Source organism: Monodon monoceros, unplaced genomic scaffold, assembly GCF_005190385.1.
Source record: "Monodon monoceros isolate NGI ecotype Baffin Bay Population unplaced genomic scaffold, NGI_Narwhal_1 Super_Scaffold_11, whole genome shotgun sequence".
Classification (NCBI taxonomy): Eukaryota; Metazoa; Chordata; class Mammalia; order Artiodactyla; family Monodontidae; genus Monodon; species Monodon monoceros.
In genome coordinates, this window is record NW_021703767.1 from 105,429,306 (window position 1) to 105,445,319 (window position 16,014).

At 37.1% G+C, this 16,014-nt stretch overlaps 1 protein-coding gene across 1 annotated transcript in view; it reads right to left on the reverse strand.

Annotated features, from left to right (window-relative positions):
- The window catches only part of MLF1 (myeloid leukemia factor 1), a 35,169-nt gene extending 19,622 nt beyond the window's left edge, over positions 1-15,547 (reverse strand). Inside the window, 2 exon segments of the mRNA XM_029214845.1 lie at positions 15,319-15,454; positions 15,457-15,547. Coding sequence (XP_029070678.1) covers positions 15,319-15,454; positions 15,457-15,547 — 227 coding nt within the window.
- Between the last annotated feature and the right edge of the window lie 467 nt (positions 15,548-16,014).

A 16,014-nucleotide genomic window follows, 5' to 3' on the forward strand; every position in this document is an offset into this window, starting at 1 on the left:
GTTAGAAGCCCAGAATTGGCTAGAATCATTGTATTGGCAGGGCTGTATTCCTTCTGGAGGCTGCAGGGTAAAATCAGTTGCCTTTTTCTAGCTTCTAGAGACTGCCTGTGTTCCCTGGCTTATGGCTCCTTTCCCCATTTTCAAAACCTGCAGCATAGCATCTTCAAATCTCTCCCTGAGGCTTCCATATTTAAAAGACTCGTGTGATTAAATCGAGCCTGCCTGGATAATCCAGGTTATTCTCCTATTTTAAGGTTAGCTGATTAACAGAGTTAATTCCAACTATAACCTTAATTTCCCCCTGCAATGCAAAATGACATATTCACAGTTTTGGGGGATTGGGACATGGGCATCTTTAGGGGGGCATTATTCTGTCTACCACAAATACATTCCTAAAATCACTTTATTTAAAGCAATTTCCAATTGTTCCTGTCAGTCTGCATAAAATAGTCTTAGAAGATTGAAGAGCTATAAAATACAGCTTGTGATTAACCTGGCACTAGTGTGCTGAAGGGGATTTCTATGACTGATGATGAAGACAACAGATTAAAGAACTTGAACCTGAATTAGGACAAGCCAAAAGACATCAGCTCTGAAAGCATCAGCTCTTGAAGAAGTATCACCCCAGTGGCAGCATTCTCTCTGACTAATGGCCTGATTTGTAACTATTATTTCTTGTTATAATTCAAGGGGACTTTTGAGGTCCTTTATTAGACTACTAAATAATTACAATTTTTTAAAAGTAATTTATGAAATCCATGCCAATGCAAACTACCTTCTGTTCTTAAAGTACCAAAGAAAGGCTTCTGTTATACCTTGCCTCCCCCTTCCCCCAAACCCTTTCCTGATACTTTTCCAGCTACTGTCTCCTTTCTTTTAGCACTTAAAATCTTCCAATAGTCATCTATACTTGTGTCCTTTACTTCCTTGTAGCTCATTTCCTTTATTTCTTTACAAATGCCTTTTCCTTCCCTTCACCTCTGCAATAAAACGCCAATGATTCCCTTAACCTTCCAATTACTGAAACTCAAAGGTCATCCCTAGTCCTTGAATTCTCCGCAGCATCTGGAACTTTGGGGGCAATGCACTGTTCTCAGCCTTGTTTGATAAATTTCTCCTTTAAATTCTCCTTTCCTTCTCGCCCTTGATGGAGCTTCTTTAGTGTCACAGGTAGATTACTGATGTGTCAAAATGTTGATACCTCATCCTTGCGGCAGCCAGGTGGGGCCTGAACCTGCCAAAGTCCCTGGCGCTGGTTACTTCCAGCTTCTATCAGTCTCTCCTCCTTTGTACTCCAAGGTGCTTTGCAAATATTCTCTAATTGTAAATGATGTTAAAATGCTGAAAAGCACTGCCCCCTAAAGACATACTTCCTCTGGGCTTTACCTGGTCTTCTTTTCCCTGCCCTCTGTGCATTATTTCTTTTAACTTGACCATGCTTAAAAGTCACCAGAGGTACCCATTAAAATGCAGATTCCTGAGACATATGCCCAGGGATTTTTGATTCAGTATATCTGGAGCATGGCCCAGCAATCTGCATTTCAGCAAGCATTTCAAGTAACCCTAATGCAGATGTTCCAAGGACCTCAAATGAATAAACACTATAATCTGTCCTCTTCAACCACTTTATCAGGGACTGTAGTTCAATTTCTGCTTGTTTTGATGCAAATGGTCTCCATTTATTTAACAAATATATACTGAATACCTATATAGAAGGCCCTGTGCCAGGCAGTGGGTATAGAGCCCTGAACTTTGGAGGGCTAAAATCAATTTCAACATCCTATTGTCCAGGAAGTTGTAATACTTTTTGAAGTACTCAGAGTATAAATTACAATGATAAAGCAATTATTGAACATTTGCCCATTTCTATCCAAATAAGTCTGTGTTTACTGAAGTATAGCTGATTTACAGTATTATATTAGTTTCAGGTATACAACATAATGATTCAATGTATTTATAGATTATACTCCATTTCAAGTGATTATAAAATACTGGCTATATTCCCCGTGTTGTCCAATACATCCTTGAGGCTTATTTATTTTACACATAGTAGTTTGTACCTCTTAATCCCCTCTCCCCACCTCTCTTGCCCCTCCCCTGTACCCTCTCCCCACTGATAACCACTAGTTTGTTCTCTATATCCGTGAGTCAGTTTCTGTTTTGTGATAGTCTTTCATTTGTTTATTTTTTAGATTCCACATATAATGATAACATACAGTATTTGTCTTTCTCTGTCTGACTTATTTCACTAAGCATAATACCCTCCAGGTCCATTCATATTGTTGCAAATGGCAAAATTTAATTCTTTTTTATGGCTGAGTACTATTCCATTATACATATACCACATCATCTTTATTCATTCATCTGTTGATGGACACTTGGGTTTCTTCCATGTCTTAACTATTATAAATAATGCTGCTGTGAACACTGGCATACATGTATCTTTTCAAATTAGTGTTTTCATTTTCTTTGGATATATACCCAGGAGTAGAATTGCTGGATCATATGGTAGTTCTATTTTTAGTTTTTTTGACAAAACTTTGTAGTGTTTTCCACAGTGGCTACAAAAATTTACATTCCCACTGACAGTGTACTAGGGTTCCCTTTACTCCATATCCTTGCCAACATTTGTTATTTGTGAGCTTTTTAATGACAGCCATTCTGACTAATGTGAGGTGATATCTCATTGTGGTTCTGACTTGCATTTCTCTGGTGAGTAGTGGGATGTTGAACATCTTTTCATGTACCTGTTGGCCATCTTTATGCCCATCCAGTGAATTTTTTTCCTAAAAATACTGCATTTTTCACTTCTAGAATTTCTATTTGGTTGTTTTTGTTTTATAATTTCTCTTCCTCCACTGAGATTTCATATCTTTTCATTCATTGTAAACATATTTTCCTTTACATCATTGAGTAAAATTATAATAATTGTTTTAAAATCCTTCTTGGTTAATTCCAACATCTGGATCAGTTTGGGATCAATCTCTATTGACTATCTTTTCTCTGGAGAATGGGTCGCATTTTCTTGTTTTTTTTTTTTTTTTTTTTGTCAAGTAATTTTGGATTGTATCTGTAAATTGTGGCTATTATGTTTGGGAGTTATATATCTGTTATATTCAGGAGTAGTGTGGGTTGCTGTTGTTGTTTTAAGCAGGCAGTTATTCTGGCTGGCCTTAATATTAAAATTCTGTCTCTTGAGTGGCAGCTCAATTCTCAATATTGTTTTTATCCTTGGCTGAACTGCTTTATGTCTCTCCCACGTATACAGGTGTAAGGCTCAAATGGAGACTTGTGCAGAATTTATTAACAGTTCTTAGAGATCACCCTCTCTGATTCTCTCCCCTTTCGGGACTTCACTCCTCATTTTCCTGTGACTGTGGCTGCACTGAACTTTGAGCCTGCTTCTTAGCTAGACAGTTTCAAGTCTTCTATCAGAGTTTTAGCCACCCCTACATAGCACAGATCAAGCTTACCCATAGGCTACCATTGCTTTCCCTTCTTCCAACTGTTGAGTCACCTCCAGTGTATGTCTGATTTTGGTCATTTTCCAGTACCTTCTACAGAAAGCTGTTTTTGTGTTTTATTCTGGCATTATACTGTTATCTGAAGGAGGGTTGGTACAACTGGAGCTTTCTTGGCTATGCTAGAAATGAAGGTCTCCTGAAGATATTAATCTCACATTCTATAGTCTTTTTTGTTTCATTAGTTTTGTTTCCTTAAATGTTGGTTCTTCTGTTTGGTTAGTGTAGCTTCTGTCTTTCATGATGTTAGTTTTCCTCAAATGTTTGCAGTTATTTACATATTTTGAACAAGATAAAGAAATAAATGGATGCAGGGACGTGAGTGGTTAAAAGTATTTTAAGTGAGTTTATAGATCTGAATTAGGAGGGAGAAGCTGCAATGTGCGCTTAGTCCTACAGTTTGGTTCAGTATTTGAGATTTCCTGTTTTAACCTCCTCCCCAAACCCTTTCAATCCAAGGCCTAATAGACTAATTTCTCTTTCTTCTATTAAATTAGCTTCTCTAGCTTTTTACAATTTTCTTTTATTTTTACTGTGGTAAGAACATTTCCTATGAAACCTACCCTTCTAAGAAAATTTTAAGTGTACAATACAGTACTGTTAACTACAGGCACAATGTTATACAGCAGATCTCTAGATCTTATAATTTTCTTTTTCCTTCGTTCCTGAGACACAGATCAGCAAAGGAGTACCTCGGGAGCAATAATTTATCCCCCTAAAAAGGAAATGAGGGGAGTGTAGCGTGACTGTAGACTTTAATCCTCCCCATCATGTATAGTTATTTTCACTTACCTGCTTTAAAATAGCAACACAAAGGAGAAAAAGACGTTGGGGTTGGAAGGGAGCTACAGATTGGAGGAAGGGGAAGAGGATATAAAAGACAGATTGGCATTCAATCATTTCAACTTCCTTTTAATGTGCCTTTTTATACTGCAGAAGCTCAAAAGGTAAAATTTAATTTCCTAGACCCCACTGCAGCTAAGATTCTGGATTTAGGTTCTGCCAATTATGGACAATGGATAACTGGAAGGTAGAGATGTGGGAGAGTCTGTATGTACTATTACTTCTGTTTGTTGGTAAACATGATCACAGAGCTATGTAGTTTTTCTGTAGCAGTATTAGCAACTCAGAGTGTCTCATCACTAGAGCTTTATGGGTATTGGGGGACAGGAAGTGAAATCCATTTCGCTGATATGGTTGCTAGCAGGTACACAATGGCTTTGGAGTTAGGAGTAGCAGCAGCTTCCCAATTTAGTGATCCCTAACTTGGGAAGTGGCAGTTGCTTCCCCAGTGGTCTGGATGTGATGGGACTTTGAGGGTCATTCCTGAAAGTTTAACCTAGTCTCTTTCTTCAGCCATCACAGTGATTCTCTAAGCCATCTAATGCCCTGTAATAAATCATTTTCTGCTTCAAGTTGCTAGACTAAATTTCGCTTTCCACAATATCAACGTAGGTGGGAAGGTTTACTCCTTTTATTTTCGTCAGCCTTAATCCCATTGCAGCATGTCTGAACAGTACTGACTGTTTCAACTATTTTATTATCTTTCTTTTATGTACTCCTCAATATTTTTTTCTACTTTCTTTTCTTTCCCTTGAAGGGAAGGCATAGGTTACCATTATAGGGAGTCAAGGGGAAATTTTTTTTTAATTTAAGTTAAAAATAAAGTCTTGCTATTTGTGTTAGTCCTCTTTATAAAACAAAGACATTTGAAAATAGAATATCATACAGAAAATATTATTTGTCTTTTCTGCCCAATTAGAAGCTTCTTGAGGAAAGGGGACACATCTCTCTTGCTCCCTCTACTGTACAAAATTATCTGGCCCACAGATGTTTCTGGACTGACTGATGGAACAATAACCAAAAAAGGATAGGAAAAGAGCCACTGAAGACTTTTCAGCACTTTAAAAGCATTCAGATGGAATATAATGCCACCTTTAAAAGTGCAAGGCAGATATTTATGTATTGATATAGAAGGATTAGCAAGATATGTAGTATACCTCCATTTATATTTTAAAAATTCATGTACATATGCTTATAAATGTATAGAATATATCCCTAGGAGGCTATGCAGCAAACTGGTCATAGTGGTTGCATTCTGAGAGGGTGGCTAGATGTTTGAGGGCCAAAGGTGGGAGGGTCTTTTTTTGTCTTAAATTATTTTATTGAAGTATAGCACATATAGAAAAGTGCACAGATCAATCACAACTGTACAGCTCAATGAGTTTTCCCATTTTTAAATGTACAGTTTAGTGTTAACTATATTTGTTTTGTTGTGAGGAGGGGTCTTTTAATTATGTACTCTTCTGTACCTTTTTGAGTTTTTGCCACAAGCATGTTTTACACATTCCAAAAACACATTTTTGAAAATGTAAAGCACCTTGATACTTTATAAAATAAGGTATTAATTGCTGGATGTTGGATGTTTTTAAATTTTAAGAGATTTTCCTCATTTTTTAAAGTCTTATAGTGCATGTGTAAACATGGAAAATTGAAATGGGAAAAAAGTTCTACAAAAGTTCTACTCCCACTAAAATGCTGTAAAATAAAGTACACCAATTTATTTCTGTGAAAACCCTAAAGCTTGTCAAATTTTGGTATTCATGGTAAGATGTTACTAAGTTTTTTACTTCAATAAATTAATATTTCCCATCTGTTTTCAGTTAGGCATTAGTTTTAATTATATGCTAAGACAGAACTTTACTCCAAAAAATATTGTGTAGTTCTGAAGTCTTATTGCCTTAATTCGACTTGAACATAATTTCTGAAAATTGAATGTAGAAATTTATGTCGAATGTTTCAAATGATTAAATTGATTCTACAATAACTGGTGTAAAGGTGAATGTTTTTAAGTTGTATAAAGGATTTCCAGCAATTATAGTCTTCTACTCAGAAAGCAGTGCCATTTCCCAGGTACATGTGATGATATTACAAAGTATTAAAATAAAAAATAAAAAGATGAGGGCTTCCCTGGTGGCGCAGTGGTTGAGAATTGCTCATGCCCCTGTCTGGGAAGATCCCACATGCCGCGGAGCGGCTGGGCCCGTAAGCCATGGCCGCTGAGTCTGCACGTCCAGAGCCTGCGCTCCGCAAAGGGAGAGGCCACAACAGTGAGAGACCCGCGTACCGCAAAAAAATAAATAAATAAAATAAAAAAATAAAAAATAAAAAAAGTATTCTCTAAATATATCTAATAGGGAGGCTGTTTATGAGAGTGTTTCCTGACTGTTTTGTTCTGCAGATCTGTTTACTCTTGTGCAGTATCAATTGTTTTAAAGGAAACTGGTTAAGTAGAGAAAGAAATATATTTATGAATGACAAATAGCAGGTCCTCTGCATACCTGACCAAAACGATAATTTTCAACCACCCCTGCATTAGGACCACTGCTGGTCTGGATGATTGATCCATATTCTTAAAAACTGTAACATGTCGGTACTCTTACTTCTTCATTTGTTCTCCTACTGTCACTCCCTTGTCCTTTACACACCAATCCACTTGCGGACATTGCTCTGACTACTTTCCAGCCTCCTTCCTGCTGACAAACTTTATGCAAAGTCATAAAAGGAAAGTGCTCTCCAGTGTGTGCAGGTTGAGGATGCTCTTAGTGCAACAGAACACAAAAATTTCAACAGGAGTCCAAAAATTAAACTGTTCTTAACCAAATTAGTAACCGAATCTCTGAGAATGAAGAGTCTCTTTAGTTGAACGTTCAGTATTAACTACAGAAATGTACTTGTACTAAATTCATTTAGGAAATAGGATAAACTGAAGACACTAGAGCATTAGGTTTATTTAGAGATTATTCATATTTCATTCTTTCCAACTAAAAACAGACTCTAACATATTACAAATAATCAAGTAAAGATATTATACACACAATGAAGAAAAATATCATAAATAATTTTCCCATGAATTCTTACAGAATTTTTAGTTTTGGATTTTTGTCTTATTAATAGGAGCGATGGGCACGGAAAATTTAACAGACTACTATTCCTAGACCTGCCACCTGTTAAAAGTTTGAGAATCACTATTTTAGCAGAATTATAGGCAACTGGTACTATGCGGAAGTTGTGACAATTTAAAAATTAAGTGGGTCAATGGCACACAATGAGAATAGAGGGCAGAAACAGTTTCCCAAAATCAAGTTTCCCAAATCAAGACATGAAGATCAAAAGTTAGTTTACAATTAAGGAATCAGAATTTGGTGTATGTATCTCCCTACTTTTTACTTAAAGAGACAGAGTTTCAAGTAGTTCTAAGACAAATAAATGAGTTGTCTAAGAAATAATTTCTAGTTTTTACCTTAAAAACCAGACTGTTCCTAAGTATTTCATATCTAGATGATATTCAATGCCAGATGATACCAAGAAATTGGAATTATTTTTAATTTTGTTAGATGTAAATATGGCATTGTGGTGATGTAAGAATACAACAATATTTTTCAGAGATGTATTTAGAAATACATATGAATAAGATGACAAGAAGTCTGGAATTTGGTTTAAAACACTTTGGGGACTTCCCTGGTGGTGCAGTGGTTAAGAATCCTCCTGACAATGCAAGGGACATGGGTTTGAGCCCTGGTCCGGGAGGATCCCACATGCCGTGGAGCATCTAAGCCCATGCGCCACAACTACTGAGCCTGTTCTTTGGAGCCCGCGAGCCACAACTACTGAGCCCATGTGCCAGAACTACTGAAGCCCGCACGCCTAGAGCCCGTGCTCCACAACAAGAGAAGCCACTGCAATGAGAAGCCCGCACACCGCAACGAAGACACAATGCAGCCATAAATAAATAAATAAATAAATTTATTTAAAAATACCCAAAACGCTTTGGAGACAGCAGCAGTGATAGAGATGGGTAAAGCAGGTGTAAATTTTGAAATTCTGGGTGCGGGGTATGCAGTATTGTTATACTGTTACACTTTTGTAGTATATATTCAAAATGTTTCATAAAAATCTTTAAAGAATAAAAAAGAAATAGAACTATGTAGAGTTAAAGAATTTCATACCATCTGATGTTTTTAAAATGGATGAGTCAAAAGAGAGTCCTTTTGCTGAGATCTCTATACTCACTGGACTTTTAGAGCTTAGAATATGGGTACAAGTATGAAGATTAAAATATTCATTCTAATTAATATGCAGTTACTTAAGAAAACCAGTCAACTTCCCCTTTAGATACGTGGATGACATTCAACTGCATGAAGAAAGATACTTCAGGGAATACTAGTTTTGCTCAGTGAATAAATGAGTATTAAATGCTATTATTTTCCTATAGAAACATAACATTCAGTAAGATTTATTTTTCTGATTGCATTATAATTGGGTTAAAAATGCAGCAACTAAATGTGGCTCATTTAAAATGTTGCCCAGGTTTCTCTTTATTTAAATAGGAGTAGGTATATTTATACATAGAGCAAATGCTAAAAAAATCTTAATTTTTTTATTGACATGAACAAAAGGCTGCTTGTTGGAAAAAGCATTAAGACAAAAGTGGGCTCACAGTCTGGCTTTTGCACCTGTCTGAACCATTCAGGAAGAAACCTGGCTGGACCCTGAAGTGAGTTCAACTCATGTCTACCCAAAACAGCAGCTGCTTGGAAATAGGACTTTAAGATTTCTCCTGTTCAAGCTTGAATTTTTTTCTTTTTTAACAAAGGCAAAATCTCTTGTGGTAGCAAGAAGTTATTTTAATATTTTAAAAATTAATCTAATAGAGTTTGTTTTCTCAGGGAGGAAGAGTTTTTACATTTTTCTACATATTCATATTGTTCTCTTTTGAAAATTAATGTTTAGGGACTTCCCTTGGTGGTCCAGCGGTTAAGACTCCACACTCCCAATGCAGGGGGCCCAGGTTCGATTCCTGGTCAGGGAACTAGATCCCGCATGCAGCAACTAAAGATTCCACATGCCGCAACAAAAGATCCCACAGGCCATAACAAAGATCCCACGTGCTGCAACTAAGACCCGGTGCCGCCAAATAAATAAATAAATATTTTTTTAAAAAGAAAGAAAATTAATGTTTTATTCTTCTAGGAAAATAAACTAGAAATATGATGACACTTTACAAAGCTAATACCCTATAAACGGGTCATACTGTGTACATAAACTGGTCTAAAGTAATAACTTGAAATGTGGTTAAAGATGTATATGAAAAATATTCTTTGTACATCCACAGGATGCAGTATTTTGCATCCACTAAATTCATGCTTTAAAGAATACCTAAAGACTAGGGAAATGCTTATGGTATATGTTGAGGAAAAGCACAGTATATTTATTTTTATAAATTTATTTATTTATTTTTGGCTACATTGGGTCTTTGTTGCTGCGCGGGCTTTCTCTAGTTGCGGCAAGCAGGGGCTACTCTTTGTTGTGGTGCGCAGGCTTCTCACTGCGGTGGCTTCTCTTGTTGCGGAGCACGGGCTCTAGGTGCACAGGCTCAGTAGTTGTGGCGCAGGGGCTTAGTTGCTCCGCGGCATGTGGGAGCTTCCCCTACCAGGGCTCGAACCCATGTCGCCTGCATTGGCAGGCAGATTCTTAACCACTGCACCACCCGGGAAGCCAAAACAGTATATTTATAACCATAAAGTTTGGTTCCAATTTTGGAGAAAAAAATTCATATATGGAAAATAGAAACGAAATACACCAAAATAATGATAGTAGCTAAAATCTTGAGCTGCATGATTTCCTTTACCAAATTTTCTATAGTCTTCAGATTTTCCATGAGAATGCATTTTCATTTAAATGAGGAAAAATTTACGTATACTATTATAATGGCCATACTACTTCTTTCAGCATTGCTGACACAAACCACAATCAAACAGAATGAAATTTAGCACCAAACATATGTTTTCTACTCCGTTATATTTGCCTATCAGAAGCTAGGAAAAATTGTTGCCCCCTCCCCCGACAAAAAAATCTTAATTCCTAGATTGATTCTGGGTCTCTTGGGATAACCTCAACATAAAAGTGTTTTTTTTTTTAAGGGCTGGTAATGTTTCACTTCAGAATAAGTTTTTTTTCTTTAAGATTCTCTCAAATATATATATGTTGTATATATATATATAAAAATATATAAAATATTTATATTATATATACATGTAATATATATTTTTTACCAGAATTACAATTTTACTGGCCTGTACAAGAATATAGATATTTGTGCTTCTAAGTAAAAAAGCAGTACACTATTCTTTATTACACAAGGGTCTTAGATAACTGATACGGCAGTCCCATTCATCAAGGGAAATTCCTTCCTTCCACTATACATGGTAGTGGCATAAGCAGATTGCTATGGGTCTTTGATCACAAAAAAATGTTTCCTAGTCTCAGTAAGGTGTATGGGTCCATAAAGAAAATAGATCAGATGATATATTTTCAACACTAGAAATAATGCATACAACCTTCGTAAGAGAATCTTTTAGGGCATGGACCATGACTTCTACAAATTTATAACAAAGTCCATGGGACTGGGCATATAGTAGAAAACTAAGAAATACTTGAAGAATGAATTACATTTCCCTAGGCAATTTTATTTGCCTACTGTTTAGAAGCACAGTTTAAAATGGTGGTGTGGCAGAAGGCTTTGATATTGTAAGAGATGTAGGAATGACTATGGCTCCTTCCCATCCTGTAGGTACTCCCCTACTTCTATGTGAATGCTTACAAAGTCACTGATAGAACTAAGCATTATGATATGATCAGATGGTACCAAATGGCATTCTTTGACTATGTCATAATCATGTTGTGCTCCTTGGCTCCTAACTCAATGGTTCGTACTTAACGAGCCAAAGAATGCCCCGAACAGTCTAGCTTATTTAATAAGGTGATTTTGTTTTATTTTCTGCCGTGGCAATATTCTCAACCAAGAAAATATCAGTCAATGCCTGTCTTGTATGTGTAATACATTCACTTTCAACTCAGTAAATAGGTCAAAGCAGTGTCCTCTGACTACCTCCAAAGTGCAAAATAAATAAATTTTTAAAAATTAAAAATAGAGATTATAGATATGTAAATTTTAGCCCCTGATGAGAGCGAGGAGATATAAAAAGTAACATCCTAAGAATATATGCAGGGCTTCTCTAACCAAAGACTGGTCATCACAATATGGTGCCCACATGAAGAGTTTGGGTGGCTTAAAGAAATGTTAACAATTTACTATGAAAAATAAGGCTGATTTACCTTATTAAAGGCTGTTTAATGTCTAATAGCTGATAAGTAGTAACATAGCTATTCTTTGTAGACTTGCACAATCAGAATTTCATTTCCGTAGCTCAGAAGATTCGAAGTTCATGTTTCTGTACAAAGCAGAAGTTTCTAGATTGTACTAAATATATGTAAACTTTTACATTTAATAATCAATGTTTTTTAGGGTGTAGGATAGATGCCAAAATCATTTTATTCTCAAATTAATTTTTCTGTCCATACTTGCATATTTCTATTCTTAAGAAAATGCAAACGGGAGGAGAAAGTAGTATTCTTGAGAGAAAACTGCATGCCAGGAAGTGCTAGTTTTTAGCCTTTGTGTTTTTAACCAAATTACAAGTATTATTTGTTTAAAAAGGTATATGTGAATGTATACTGTGAGGCAATTTTCACTGAAATAACTTCAGCTCTGAAACATATTATGACACCAAAAATGTCCCAAATATATAATAAAACAACAAACTTTAAAATATCACTTTTAAAGTTTCCCTTTAATTTTCTAATGAAACATTTAATATGTGCTATTATAGGAAGGTAACCATTAAAAATGAATATATTTGAATTCAAAACTAGACTTTGTTTTTTACTCAAATCTCTAAAGTGTTTGACAATTTGACACTGTATTTTACTAGTCCTAATTTATTTAATAATTCTAATTTTATATCCAAGAAGTATATACTTTTTGTCTGCCCACTTTTAATTAGTAAATTAGTAGAGTGTGCTTATTATTAATATCCCTGATTCTGAACTAATGAATTATTTAGAAAATGGTAGTATTTAAATTAGAAAGTGCCAACATCGACAATGGCACCTGTTGAATGCAAATACAGATCTTCCTCTACTTGTGATGGGGTTACATCCTGATAAACCCATCGTAAGGTGAAAATAACCGTAAGTCAAAAATGCATTTAATACATCTAATCTACCAAACATCATAGCTTAGCCTAGTGTACCTTAAACGTGCTCAGAACACTTACGTTAGCCTGCAGTTGGGCAAAACTAACACAAAGCCTACTTTATAATAAAGTATTGAATACCTCGTGTAATTTACTGAATACTGTACTAAAAGTGAAAAACAGAATGGTTGTCAGTGATGGGTTATTCACTCTCGTGATCGTGTGGCTGACAGAGCTGAGGCTCCCTGCCCCTGCCACTGCCTACCTCATCACAGTATTGTACCACATGGCGCTAGCCCGGGAAAAGACTGAAATTCAAAGTATGGTTTCTACTGAATGTGTATTGTTTTCTCACCATGGTAAAGTTGAAAACTCTTTAAGTGGAACCATCGTAAATTGGGGACCATCTGTAACTACTTTCAGCAATCCAGCAATCAACTAAATACCACATTAACTACAAGACAGAGTAAAAGACGCCAGATTGTCATTAAACAATATCTCTTGAATACTTTCTACATGTCAGACATTAAAATAGCCACTAGTGAACCCAATGACCAGACACATAATGTTAGCAATAGGGATAATATTTATATAAAAGATGGTGGGCATGGAACCCTTCTGTGTTCCTTAAGGTCAGTGGATGATTTAATAAGGAGTCTGTCACCTTTATCAATTCCTTATGCTTGACTTGTATTAAGTAGTGGATTCTCATTTTGTTTGGGGTTCGGGTAAAAGGGGTGGGTCAAATGACACATTACTTGAAATAAATATAAACTCACATTCTCTTTCTCCCTTGTCTCCCCTAATTATGTTTATTCTCTATATTGTTAATTGTGGAGCAAAGAAATTATAAGTCAGTTTTATAAAGTTAATTAATTTTATCCCAGATTTCTATGATATGGCTGCCTACATCTGAAGAAGGCTACGGAAAATGATGACTGAAAAACCTACTGACATGTAACTGATGGTCCTATCCATTCTAAGCCCATGGGAAGAGTGTTCTTTGATGTATGCCTACTACTTGTGGTCTGTTACTATTTCTGACCCTGACTCTTGGGTTCATTGCCTTTGCTCAGAAAGCGTCACCCAAGAGTTTAAATTACACTTTTGCTAGACGTTTTAAAGAAGGTACTAATTATACATTCATGGTTTAGTTTAGTTCATTGCTCTTTTGATATAATCAAAGACAATACAACTCAAAAGTTGTCTGTCATAATCTTCTTAACTGTCGCCCATTGTACTGATGTCACAATTACATAAGAGCCACTTCAACAGCTCAACTAATCTATGGATATATTTAGTCCCTACTCTCAGAGGCTTTTAAAAGAGCAAATCATAATCCAAAATTTGAAATGTGTTAAAATGACACTGGTCATAAGCGTCCCAACTGCTCCTAAACAAGTTAAAACAGCATGATAAATTTGCTAGAGTCCATACACCCCTTAATTATAATCAATAATCTTTAGAATAAAATATTAATCATTTAACTTTTTCTAAATTTATCATTTCATCTTTCTACTGTTAATTTTCTTTCAGTTATTACTTTTATGTTATTTGGTTTTAATATAGTACTAATACATTTAAGCCAATATAATATTTTTCTTTAAAAACAAACAAAAAAAATCGATGTAGTAAACTGTTAACATTTTAACTTTTTAAAAAGATGGTCCCCAAGCTGCACAGATAGAGAATTTAAGTGATCAAAATAAATTAGGACAGCAAGTCAAAATTCAAACTGACAAAACACTTGGGTAAAAAAGTAACACAAATCTTCCTGTTCTAGGGATCACTAGATTGTGTTATTACTTTTATATAATCGACAAAGGAAGAACTAAAGAAAAAACAAGACACAGCAAAACCCAGAAAATTAGATCATAATGAAACAACTAATTTCTGGATGCCTTTGTCTTAAGGCATCATATTATTTCACTTGGAACCATTCACTGGGTTGGCACTTGTTTACCTGAGGTGTTCAGTGCACCTCTCTCTGCTTCCCTGTCCTATTTGTACTTTTGACAGAAAGAGGAGTCTCTCTCCAAACAAGGCTAGCTTTGTAACAAAGCAAGCAAAGGAAACAAACAGGGCACTTGGCAATTTCCAACCACTTCCAGGGAAAGACAGCAAAACTCTCCAAGTGCTCTTATAAGCACGTATTATGGAAAATACTTCTTTAAAAAAAAAGTTTCCTTTTTTGAAGACTTATTAAACATTCCCTGCCCCTCATTTGGAATAGAAGCAGGTGTGGAAAGGGTCCTGTAAGTATAATTCTCTGCAGAAGTTCCACCGAGAGGGCAGTTACCGTCGTCACCTGCAAAGCCTCTGCGGCTGCGAAGACGGGACTCCCAACACCAGAAGCACAGGGGTTGCGGATGGGGAAGTATCCGAAGTCTGGCCAAGTTGAGAGCAGCCGGCACACGGGTTTGTTGGGCGGGGAATCCCCCCACCTCACGCCCGGCAAATTTCTCTCCCCTCCTTCTCACGTCCCGAAATCCTCCTCTCCTCTCCCTCACACGCCCCTAAATCTTCTCCGTTCCCTCTCACGCCCCCCAAGTCTTCCTCTCCCTCAAGCTGCCTCCTGGAGTCACTCGAATTCCCTCTCGCCCTCTTGAGTTTTAACTGACTCTTTTCCCTTAAGATAGCTCCGTTCAAGATCCCCGAGTTCCCGCGCGACCGCCGGCTCCCGGCCCGCCGACACTCACGAGAAGAAGGGATCATCCTCAAAGCTGCTGCTCAGCATCCCGAACATCCTGGCTCTGTCTCGGGCGGCGGCGTTTGCGGACAGATTGGAAAACGATGTAACGCCACGGCCGCGACCCGAGCCAGCCGGTCCAGCACTGTCGACGCTTGTCTCCCAGTCGCTAAGGCAGTGCCCGTCGGGAAAGGCGGTGCTTGACGCGGAGCTGCTTTCCCATTGGACGCTGGTCCCATAACGTCACCAAGATGAGGCGGGGAAACAATGTGCCACTGCCGTAACAACCGCCATCAACACAGGAGACTGGAAGTCTGGCCACGCGTCAGCCAGGCAACCCATCGTGAAGCCTCGGGTAGCACAAGATAGCTTGTTCTCTGGGCTGCAGGAACACAGAAATCAGTCTACCCCCTGCGTGACCTTGGGCAAATCCCCCTCGGCCTCGAACCCCAAGTCTCTTTTCGGGAAAATGGAGATGGGTCAAGATTTAGGCCAAATGGCGTCCAAAGACCCATTCACCGGCCACATTTTGTGATCCACAGCAGAGTCCTATATCCGAAATGCTCTGTGGTGGTTGGTCGGACACTGTGAACAAATACTAAGAAAAGATATGCAAAAAGTTTTTGAGTACAGTTAGTAAATAGTGTACCCAGTACTTGAAGGAAATGGGATGAGGCCTATCAGATTTCAACAATCTTTGCCTTTT